The sequence below is a fragment of the Pteronotus mesoamericanus genome, unplaced genomic scaffold (genome assembly GCF_021234165.1).
Source record: "Pteronotus mesoamericanus isolate MK-2021 breed Mesoamerican mustached bat unplaced genomic scaffold, CSHL_Meso_final contig_41, whole genome shotgun sequence".
Taxonomy (NCBI): domain Eukaryota; kingdom Metazoa; phylum Chordata; class Mammalia; order Chiroptera; family Mormoopidae; genus Pteronotus; species Pteronotus mesoamericanus.
This window is the reverse complement of record NW_026555152.1, coordinates 3,100,374-3,112,684: the sequence shown is the minus strand read 5'-3', so window position 1 is coordinate 3,112,684 and position 12,311 is coordinate 3,100,374. Positions and strand designations below refer to the sequence as shown.

Here is a 12,311-nt window from a genome sequence, read left to right as displayed (position 1 = left end):
TTTTACTTCTTGCAGTACTCTGACAGTATTTTAGCAGAGCTTTCTTTTTCTTTCTCCCTGATTTCTCTGTTAACCTGTCTTCCTCCCTTTGATAACATACCCAGCTATCAGGATCCACTAATTACAGTGCCCTGAGCCATAAATTACTACACAGTCTGACCCAATTAAATTCAGGACTATTTTCATGGGTAGTTTTTGAAGGCTCTTAGCTTTCTTTCATGGTTCTCTTTTGTAAACTGGCTTACCTATAGTTTATCTTCTTGGTTACAAACAGTGACTAGCCTCTGCCTTATTGCTTACCATAAGAATCTACATTGTTTTCAAGAGTGCCTTTAGGCTTGAAATTTTCCCACACTCTTCCAAATAGAATCAGTTTCTTTGCACAGTGCTATTTTTGTTCTTATGGCCTGTCTCTTCCCTTGGGCAAAATCCCTTAGTCATGATTCTACTAAGTGGTGGGAATTGTGATGTGTTTCTCTTGGACATGGATGTGAAATGGTGATGGCCTACCTCTCCCATTATATACCATACTCTAACAGGGAGAAGAAACTTGTCATCTTGGCCATACACACCCAGAGCAGGCTTTTCATCATGCTGAGATGCACAGAGGGGAGGAAAGGTGTAGGTCCTGGATCAGTTGCCATCCACTACCACTGTGCTTACTGAGATTTAACAGATTTTCTCATACAAGTGTTTTTTTATTTGCTGCATGTCCTTAGAACAATTTCCAGAGACTTTAAATTTATGTTGTTTTTTAAAAAATAATTTTTACCAATTTTGCTTCTTTTACTGGAGAAAGTATTGATAGGGTTTCTTATGCCACCATTGAGGAAGTTGTCTCTCTCAACGTGCTCCTCAGCTTTATTATAATGTTAATCACTATCATTAGTTTATTGAGAGCTTACTATAAACCTTGATATGTTATTCATGTCAAAGTTTATATTCTTGAATAGTCCAAAAATAAAAAAATACTTGAAAAAATATGTTTCTCTGACATGCCAGACTGAAAAAGAATAAGGGCTACATATTTTTTAATCATTAAGTGCATCTTTATGAGAAACTAAGATTAAATCAAGGCATATTCAATTAGAATATCTGAATATGATTATTTCACAGGATGAGTTGGATCCTTCTGTTGAAGTTTTCCAGGTATGGTCCAGGGAGCTATCTGAATGAGAGTCACTGAGGTGCCTGTTTAAAAAGCAGGCTTTTGAACTTCACTCCAGAGTAGTTCACATGCAGAGAGACAAGGGGAGGTATTCAGCTCATGCTGTGGGCTAAATTAATGTAGTGCATGCTTGGCTAATGCCAACTTCAGGTAAACTTTATTTGAATAACTTGTCAAAACCTGGTGGTATAGATTTTACTTTCTCCTCTAAACCCTTAAGTATATTGTTTGTAAGGAGAGACCATTGCATAGTGACTTGAGGTATACTCTAAGTTATACTAAATTTAGAAATAAGTATATATACAGAGAGTTAGGACAAGGTATACATCCACAAATAGCCCCCACCACCCCATATGTTCCTTTATTAAAAGAAAGAGCTGAACTATGGGAATGTGAACACTAGAAAGTCATTTAGAGACCTACATCCTCTGTAGTTGGAATCCTGTGTTGTCAAGTTCTTCTCCTTCTCAACATGTGGCCATTGCTGCCTTTCTACTGATGAAATGAACAATAATTGAATATAGGTAAGGGTAGAATAAGATATATTTGTCTTTGAACATTTTTAATGCTTTAATTGCTTTATGTTATGATTTAATAGATTTAGTTTTCATTCTTAAATAAATATTAAACAAGTATTTACCACATGCCAAAGTGCTCTGTTAGGAATTCTGACTTCTCCTTCATTTCCAAATATAGATTTGTTTTCCCTCCAAAAATATTTTATTTATATTTTTTTCTCACTTGATCTTAAATAATCTTAAGTCAATTATTGATTAACTGGGTTAGGAAGGAGGTTATCTATGACTGAAAATAGTGTCAAAAATGTGATGGGTTTATTATATACATATTGTTAAAATTACATCTGATTTTTAGCAACTCTTTTTCTGTTTTACAGGCATCATCCAAAATTGATTTAGTATAAACTTATTGTAAAAAGTATATCTGATACATGGGGACACTTTAATTGTTCTGGGGATATCATCTAAAATTAAGCAAAAGGATCTGAAAACAATTTATAGACATTGGAAATGGCATTTAATTGCTAATGCAGAAGGGTCATCACTATTTATTAAACAGTGATTATTTCTTCACTGTCATATTTCAGCATTTTTCCCAAGCATCAGATCTGAGTTAGGAAAATTTGCAGCCCCACCTCCCAGTTCCTGCACTCCCCTAATTCCTCCCACTCCTAGTCCTTACCCAGGATCAGGATGCTTCAGGTGTGCAGATAGCGCCTTCACTGGACTTGAAACTGTCCATGCCTCACTCTGACAGGGAGCTGCTGGTAGAGGAAGAGGCACTATAAACCCATTCTGTCATCTAATGATTCTTTCTATATTTCCACCTATAGAAACTTTCTAATATGTAGACTCTTCATTGATTTTCAGACATTGATTTTCTTTTATAAATTGGCCATTAAAAAAATTGTCTTTAATCTGCATCCTGAGTAATCTCCCACTGGATAATAATGAATTGACCAACTATAGCATGAGAACATTACAGAGGGATAGGGACATAAGTACTTGGGTAAATATGGTTGCAGGAGAAAGTTGTTAAATGGTTTGACTAGGAAGTTATACAGAATACTAGGGGGGTTGGCTCTTTTTTCTTTTAAATTTTGTATCATAGAACATTCGTGTCTTGATAGCATTCTGTTTCCATCTGGTATTGAGACGTCTTGTAGCTTTGCGATGATTGATCCCAGGAGCCCTGCTCAGACATAGTGGTACTGAGCTGATGGGTTTATAGCATGATGTTGTTTTTTTTTTTTTATTTTGATAGCTGGATTTGCATGTATCTGGGAACTAATTTTGAAGTATACACTAACATAAAAGTAAGTAACAGAAAAAGGAGAAAAGAAATCTAGCATTAATTTGAACATTTATTAAGTTCTGTATTATAAGCAGGTTACTTACACTAAATCTGCAAGGCCAGTTTTATGATCCTCAGTTCCTTCTGGGGGAAGAAACTGTGATTCTGTTAGGTCAGGGGCCCCAAATTACACTGCTAGTAACTGGTAGGGCCCAGATTCCAATCTGGGCAGCACCTCAATCTGTGCCCTTTCCTCTCATTTCTGCAACCAACAAAAGCTTAGTAAGATGATTCTCTGTACCTGTTTCCATGACTTTATACACTGGTTATAATTGCTAATGTGTAGTTGCCAGGAGGGTCCTTTGCCCATTATATGTCAGATTTTAAGATGTATCTCAATTTCACAATTCTAGGGTAACTTGCAATGCTATTATCATTCCATTCTGCTTCCTAAGCCCTTTTTATCTTTCTTTATGACCCTATAATAGGGTTAGTTGTTCTGATCTTATCCACCTCTGCCTCTCCTTCTCTTTGAGTTCTCTGAAGCACCTGACTTCAGAGTGAGGGACTTCCTGGGAAAGATGTGGTTCTGAATGTGCTGAACTGGACCCTCAAGATTATTCATGGTCTGTTTATCCTAGAACTGGATTAGTATTCACACTCTGTGTATTCTCTATCTTGCTGTCAACTGAGATTTTGTTTTGTTATGTTTTGGGTTCATTTTAACAGATTTAAAGAAAGCTTCCAGTTCAAATGCTGCCAAATCCAGTCTACAGAAATCTGGACTTCGACCTCCTGGGTATTCACGTCTTCCAGCAGCCAAACTGGCAGCATTTGGCTTCATGCGGAGCTCCAGCGTGTCTTCAGTCTCCAGCACCCAGTCTGTGGACAGCGCACAGCCCGAGCAGAACAGGCTGGCCAACCGTAAGTGGGGATGACCAGGCACAGCAGGGGCGGCCCAGCGGGTGGCCTGCATGGTTCTTCATGAACACGTGCATCACTCCAGATAGAAGTAGGTGAATCGGCACATGGGTGTTAACAGCGTTTCACTTTATGTAATAAGCTGAAAACTTGGGTCGACAACTTTGATCTACCATTATTGGGATTTAAAAAACAATCTAATGAAGTAGCCTATTTCACACTATTATTTTCTCAGTTATGGGGAATTAATGTATTGGAAAAGGCTTTTAAGTTACTCTTAAATCTAGAAAATAATTATCCAGGGACTGATTCCAGGAACCTCAGGAACATTTTGCTTTGTGAATTCTAAGTAACAAGTACAAGATTCATAAAAGGTATTACCATGTTGTGCTATCATGATACATATGAGATACTAAATATTAGGGGGGAAATAATTTTAGTCACTTCTGATTACCTATAATGGCTTTGTAATTTTTAAAAAGATTTTATTTATTTATTTATTTATTTATTTATTTATTTATTTATTTTTATTAAGTGAGGGAGACAGAGAGGAAGAGCAGGAGAGAAACATCAATGTGTGGTTGCCTCTCACGCACCCCCAACTGGGGACCTGGCCCACAACCCAGGCATGTGCCCTGACCAGGCATCGAATGGGTGACCATTTAGTTTGCAGGTTGGTGCTCAATCCACTGAGCCATACCAGCCAGGACTAATGGCTTTGTATTAAGGACAGCTGAGCTTCTTCAATCTGTGCCCCAGAAGGTCCCCATTAGCTGATAAGATTGCCTGGTTGCTGAGACTTCTGTTGTAAGCTATATTTTAAAGCATAAATTAATAGCCTCAGAACAAGTCACAACAGCCATTGTCCCTAAAGAAGATCCAGAGGCTGTGCTCTTTGACTAAGCCTTTGATGACCAAACCCCATCTCACCCTTATCAACTTCAAAGTTATTGTTATTATATCTGAAGCCATGACAGCTCAGATGTTGGTTCGCAAGAATCTGCCCCAGGGCCAGGAAAGTTTTAGATGTTTTTATGTGGAGAGCTGTTTTGAAGGGATTATAGTAGATGGATCAAGTTGGAAGAAAGAAAGGGAGAGGGAGAGGGATATCAAGCTGGGGAAGAGTGATTGAGAATGAGATTGATTTTGTAAATTTTTTTTCAGTTTCCTTTCTCCAAACTTGTTCTTTCTCTATCTTGGGTTTACAGAGGTGATGTGTCGAGCATTTGTACACTTACAGTTCTAAATTTTGTCTACATAGTTATTCCTAGAAGTAATACATTACTTTTCATTTATCTTGATGTGTTTGTAAGCAGTTTCTAAGAGGTTCTATGCTCACCTGGTTTCTTGAAGGTGCTATGCACTCAGACCTGCTTTCCCATCAGATTCATTTTAGGAATGCCATTGTCATTAGAGATTACATCATGGCACAGTAGGTGTGTCAAAATCTGAAACACAAATATAATAAGGAACTATTTTAAAATGTGTAACTTACATTTTTAGATATGAATTCCTGTAATGGCTTGAATATTTTAAAGTACAGAATCAACTCTTTGTCATCATTTTTAGTAGTAAAATTTCTAGTGACATGTTTCTCTTCTAGACAGAGCATGAAGGAAAAGTATCTCATATGGTCTCTATTTTTCTAAGGAAAAAGTGAAGGTTTTGATTCCTTCAAAAAAATAATAACTTCAAGATGAATTGAGCCATGCCCCATGGTAGCAGCTTTTGCTAATGGAGAACTGACAGGTGTGGAAGGAATAATTCCAGATGCGCTTAGAGCATTTCTAATCACCTCTGTTTCAAAGGATACTAGATAGACACCCCTTAGCACTCAGGGGTTATGTGCCAGAGAAAATAGCTCCTAAGGTAAAGACTTCATATTAAAAGCAATACCTAATATTGCTATTCAGAATTTTGTATTTTAGAAAAATAATATGTTAGAATTTATTTTTAATTACTTGCCACCTAAATATACTAAATTTGTAGTTCATCAGTAAATCAGAGAAAACTTCACATGTTTTGATTGCCATCTTAGTACCATTAACAATTATTCTTGAAGTTGTTAATTAGATTTAATGTCGAGAAAAATTTTGCTTCTGTTCTTGAGAGGAGAGATGATGCTTTGATGACAAGGATTAAGCAGAGTGTGAAGCTCTTGAAAGACCAGAAATGCTTCAGTCATATCCTAGGCACAGAGCTTTCTTGGATTAGCTCATAGAAACAGTGAACATGATGTCGGAGTTGGTTCCTTTTTCCTTCTTGGAATGTTATTTCTTCAGACACTACTTTCCCATCAGATTTATTTTAGGAATACAACTGTACTTAGAGATTACATTGTGGCACAGCAGATCTTCCAAAATCTGAAACGTGACTATAAAAAGTAATATTTGCACAGGTGCAACTCATATTTGTAGATCCTCATGTGCCTATAAACAGTTGGAACAGTATCCACCATGACTGTGGAATGACATAACTGGGGCACCGTTAAGTGATTCATTGTGATATCCTTGGCTTAGCTGCCCCTCTTCTGTGCTGTATTCCTGGGTTCTGGGGCAAGTGGTGGTTAGTGTGGAGAGCCCTGGATGTCGGTCTCAGCTATTCTGTATGGAATCTACCCTCCACCCGAGCTCAGGCACTGGGCGGGCCTTCCCATGTCATGTGCCCTTTCATCTCTTTTTATCTTTTCCACAAGTTTGACCAATAGAGCAGACACAGGGAAGGGGATTATATCTGTAGGTCCTTTGAACCCCAGGATATCTTAGCATTCATTTTATAGCTAAACAAACTGAAATTAGGATGGCTTGCTTGAGTCCTGGGCCAGTGTTCTTCCTCTATTTAGTTCTTAAAGCTGCCATACAGGGTGAAGACTCTGATTTGAAGCCTTCTCTTTCTAGTAGTGAAGCAATTCTTAGTGTTAGAACTACCTCAAGAAGTGCCTCAGGCCAAACCCATTTTACCTACCCCTTCCAGTGTTTTCAGCCAGGGAGCCGTAAATGTATGAGCTCTGCAAGGGACAGGGAGCAGTCTGTCTTGGGAAGAAGCCGGCTCTGAGGCTGGGCTGCTCACTGTGTGTGTTCAGGCTACTTCTCTGTAATTCCAACTAGAAGCCCAGTTCCTCTGATGAACACAGAAACTTTTTCTTTTTTGTGCTGCATGAGACAGACCTCAACACCTTCCCTGCTTCACAGGGTCACTATGTGAAAGTTTTGAGGGCAGCCCATTTAGAACGTCAGACAGAACTTGAAATTATACTAGTTAGTGACCCACAGCTTTTTTAAGATTGAAATTGAACAGGAAAAAATGTAATGCTCTAATTCACAACTTAAATTTAAAGTTAAAATCATGGTATCTGAACAGGTCTGACCCGGGGTAGAGCTTGTAATTTTTTTATAGTTTTCAGAGAAAGAAAAGAAAAATCTGCAACATATGCCTTAGGCAATAAAAACTTAGAGAAAAAATTACTGTAGAATTTAGTGTTGTTAACATACTATAGAATAAAGCATACCTAGTTGTCAAATTAATCAGCAGTTAGGTATAGACTTGATTTTCCCAGTGGGTAAGTGGGTATAATTTATAGCAAGGACTCATGGACAAAACCAAAGGGGAAGAGTGGGGGGGGGTGGGAGGGGGCAAGGGGGGGGGGGGAGACAAATGTATTTAAAAAGTAATAAATTTTTTATAAGTTAAAACCTTTAAGTGTGTGTATGTGTGTGTTGAGGGGTGGGGGTAGGGTATGTGGGGAAGAGGAAGACTTAGGGTTTCATGAATTAATCATTAATGAAAATAGATCATATCACCCAAGGATAGAATAATTTATCTAGAGGATCATGCTTCTCCATGTGTTCCAGATAGCAGCTAACGTACAGGGTGCTCAGAAACAAAAAATATCAGAAAAGAATATGAAAAAGGTGACATTTGCCTCTGTCCTTTCCAGTTTCTCCTCAGCTTCATCTCTTTTCAAATACCATCATGTTTTCTCTTTGAGCTAAGACCAGAAATCAGGAGACAAAGAATTTAAAAAGAGCCCTGACTGGTGTGGCTCAGTAGGTTAGGTGTTGACTCACAAACTGAAAGGTCAGGGCATATGCTTGGCTTGGTTGGGGGCATGTGAGAGGGAGGCAATGGATGGATGGATGTTTCTCTTGTATGTTGATGTTTCTTTCACTCTTTTTAGAAAAGAAAATCTCTAAAAATAAAAAATATATATAAATATTTTTTAAAACTTTGAAAAGAGAAATTTGTATGCCCCCAAAATAAGGTTTTTTTCCTTTTGTTTCTTTCTCTTTTTTTGATGAATAAAGTAATAGAATGTTTGGGAAATAAGGGATGGATAGGGAGGATGATATTTGTATAAATAGTCATGACACAGGGATGTATGTGCCCATAGCTTGAAAAATGATGCAAAGTTGGAAGGTTGGTTTCTGATTAGGATGGTTAATCAGGGAGTTTCTCAGAGGGTCTGTAAGCTGGGCAGTATTTTGAGAGGTGGAGATGGGCTCTAGGAGATCTTTTTTAGGAGGGGAGGTTGCTGCAACAAGAAAACCTCCTGAATCTAAGGGGTTGACATCTCTGGTTCATCAGAGCCTTGTCTGTCTCCTGGCTACTAGGTCACATGTTTGAGCTCCCCAGGTTTGTCCTTAGAATACATCCATTTCAATCCTTTGCATCAGCTCTTAGAAGTTAGGATGTGATGTTGAATCCATATTTCTACCCCAAGTCTCTTACTCACCTACCTTTCAAATGACCTTCCAAATATCTGGTGACTCAAGTTACCTCAAACTGAACATTTCCCCCTAAATGAATCTTTTATTATCTTTTACAAACCTGTGCCTGTTCTCCAAGTTGCTCTTTTAGTGATATCTATGATCTCCAGGCTGCTGAGCCTGAACATTTTAGAATCAATATTATCTGTTATCTTTCTTTGCTTTCTTTTGTATCCAGTGATTGAATCTGATCAGTTCCTTCTCTACCTCCTCATCATCTTAGTACCTCTCACCTAAACCATTCCCTGTACATCTTCACTCTCTAATCCATAAGGTTATTACTCCTAGACAATTTTCCCTTTGATCCTGTTTGAGTGCTCCATGCTGTCCTTGTCGTTGCTTCGGCTCCTTGCTGGGTGTTCCAGGTCCTCCACGACCTGCCCAGCCCTCTTCTAACCTCCCCTGTACATCAACCCCTGGCATACACCCTTAACTTGCCAACCAGGATTATTCACATCTTTCTTTAAGGGATTAATACTTTCCTGCCTTTGGGTCTTGGTGTGAATCATTGATTTCTGCAATGCTCTCCCCTCCCCCAAAATCTCTCTGTAGATCATGTCATTTTCAAGTGCAATTTAAATACTACTTCCTCCAAAAAGCTTTCCTTCATCTGTGAACCTGAAATTAACTTTTCTCCTGGGAACTCCTACAGCCCTTGCTTTCAGCACTTTTGTGAATTCTCACATACCACCCCATTGTAGTTTTTGTTTCTATGTCCAGAGCTTATGGATTGTAAGCTCTTGAAGATAGGGGTTATGTCTCAATTTTAGTGTCTTATCATGCTACCTCTCATGGCCTTTACAAGTGACATAGTAGAATGTCAAGAGACATTCTCTTCCAATAGCAACATTTTCCCTTAGGTGAGTATAGAACAAGAGAGACCCTTGAGAGTAACTTGGGTAGCTTTTGGAAGTATTTTGTATTGGGAACACATTCACTTTATCAAGACTTTTGCAAGCCTTGATAGTAGGTGGAGTTTATCATTGTGGTTTTCACAGTTTTCTAGAATCTCTGTAATGCTGCTTCCATTGACTGTGGTGTACCTAAAGATAAGTTATACAACTCAAAGAGTAGAAAAGATAGTAGGTCATTTAAAGGGTAATTATGTTCAGAGGTAAATTACATGTAGAGTAACTTCATAGTCTCGCAAATGTCTAATAACCTATACATTTCCTTGCAATGCATATAATTAGCCATTTTAAAAAACTGTGCTAAAACCCTACTGTTTAGTCTTTTCATAAGAGTATTTCTGGGTAAATGGAGACAAATATATTGGAACAATAAAAAAGATTAGTAACGATGAAAACAAAGTATTTCAAAGTTTCTAAAATTAGATATCTCAACTTGGAGAGATTAGATATTCTTATTAAATTCTAGAGTTTTTATTTCTTGTTTTAATACTTAGATAAATAGGGGTTTTTTTTTACATTTTTGAATAGGATTTGTGTTCTGGGGATATAATCTGAACTGAAAAATCACTAGCCTTTTTGGAAAGTTAATCAGTGAAAATTAGGGTTAACATGAAAACCTTTTGCAATGTTAACTTCATAGTTATGCTCATGAGTATTATAAAATACATTTACATACATGACACGTTTGGTTTTCTGTATTGTACATGCATTCTAAATAAGATCAGAGTGATAAGAGGCATTATTAATAACTCCTACTGAATCAGCCATTAACCTATCTCATGTTCCATTGGCAGCAAGGGAGCCATTTTTTATTCATGGAGAAAGGAGCTGGAAGGAACCTGCAAGGTTAGAATTCAGAGAAGCTATTGCCTACTTGACATAAAGCCTTATTGACTTCTTTGTACATTCTCCTATGATCAGGTCCATCCAGAGATGAGATTAGAGTATAAAAATATTTTGTTTTGTTTATAAGAAAGTTGACCATTTATGGTTGTAAGAAAGATCAACTGTAATTTTGGGATAATATTTTTATTTAAAGTAAAAATAATGTGTAGTTGAACTGCCTCATTTTTCTTGGCTGTCTTGTTTTATGAAGATTAGGCACCCATTTTGCCTTCTCCTGCCCTACACATTTCAGCATGTCTTATTGAGTAAAAATGGAGCTCGGTGCTGACAGCTATTGTGACTAGGACATTGTGATCCTTGCCCTTGTGAAGTTAGAATCCAGTGAGGAGGTGGTAGTGTGCAAGTGCACAGGGAGCTTTCAGTGTGACTATGGCTAAAGATTGCACAGCATTTGGTGGGTGGGTGGGAAAGGAGATATGTGAAGGAGGAAGTGGCTAATTTTCCTTAGTGGGGGTGAAGAAAGACCACGTGACCCTCCAGTCCTCCTCTGGCTGTCTCAGTGTAACTGCATTAAATCTTTGGGTCTAATTATTCTCCATTGGTTTTAGGTAATGACAGTATTCTGGATTTGCTGTAAAATAATCCAGCCAAGAAACAAAACAAAACAAAAAACCAAAGAACTAATAACAAAACAAAAACAACAATGAAAAAACCATAATTAAAGATGGGTAAGTTTTGGATAATCCTTGAAGCTGGTTGATGGAACTGTAAGAATTCATTACACTTCTTACTTCACTTTTTCTGTATGTTTGCAAATTTCTGAAAAAGGAGGTTAAAAATCCCATCTTCTCTCCATATTGGCTTTCATCTCTTAAGAGACGACATAGTGCAGCGATGAAGGCTATGGCCTCTGGCAATACACTGCCTGGGTTTGTGTCCTGCCTCTGCTGTTTGCTGGCTCTGTGACTCTGGGCTGGTTATCAATCTCTCTGTGCCTCTGCTTTCTTATTGTAAAATAATAATATAAATAATAATGATTAAAGTGCAAAAACCACCATAGGATTGATGGGAACATTAAGTGGAATAAATAAATGCCAGGTGCTTAGAACAGAGCCTTACACAATAGTAATCATAATGTTTCCATGGCCATTTCCATCCATGGGCCATGTGCATGGATTTCTATGTTGAGAAAGATTTGAAAGTTTGGTTGGAAAAATGGACGTGAAGGAATAACTGTGGCTGGCATGGGGTAAGGAAGGTGACAGTGATAACACCCATATAAGTCAGGGAGATGACAGCCATTCCATTCCCAAATTTTTATAATCACCTCTCTTGTGTATGGTAAATACCTTTCTGAGGATTAGAGGAAAACATGTATTATTTATGAAACCTTAAGTCAAGCAGTTCTGGAAGTCAATCACTTGATTTTCATAGGAGTCTCTTACTTTTGAGCTAAACGTTTGTAGCTGTTTAGATATTTATAAAATATAGGTGAGGAAAGTTGTGGTTTGGCTTTATCTAAAAGGGCTCTGCCATGTCATTAGCATGTTATCATTTAAGAAAATACATTCAGTTAGGTTCCCTTTAAATAAAATATTATTTATACAAGGTGACTAATACATACCACATTAATCTAAGCTGATGGCATTTCAAACTTCTGCTCAAAATAGAAACTGAGAGTTGGATCTAATTTTATTTCTGTGCCTTTCTAATGTCTGTAGGAAAAAACGGGAACATTTGATTTTGTAGTGTATGCAGGGCTTCACATAGCTTCTTGTTTTGTTATAGAGTCTAATACCATTGTACTAAGGTTTTGCTTTGTCAACTACCTCAATCCTACATGGGTGGGTGGGGGAATGAGAATAATGAGAACAAAAACCAAAATAA

General features: G+C 37.6%; 1 protein-coding gene across 1 annotated transcript in view; it reads left to right on the top strand.

The window, feature by feature from the left end:
- The window catches only part of MTUS2 (microtubule associated scaffold protein 2), a 632,886-nt gene that overhangs the window by 282,357 nt on the left and 338,218 nt on the right, over positions 1–12,311 (top strand). The window contains exon 5 of the mRNA XM_054577117.1: positions 3,710–3,904. Coding sequence (XP_054433092.1) covers positions 3,710–3,904 — 195 coding nt within the window. The remainder of the gene's footprint in view (positions 1–3,709; positions 3,905–12,311) is intronic.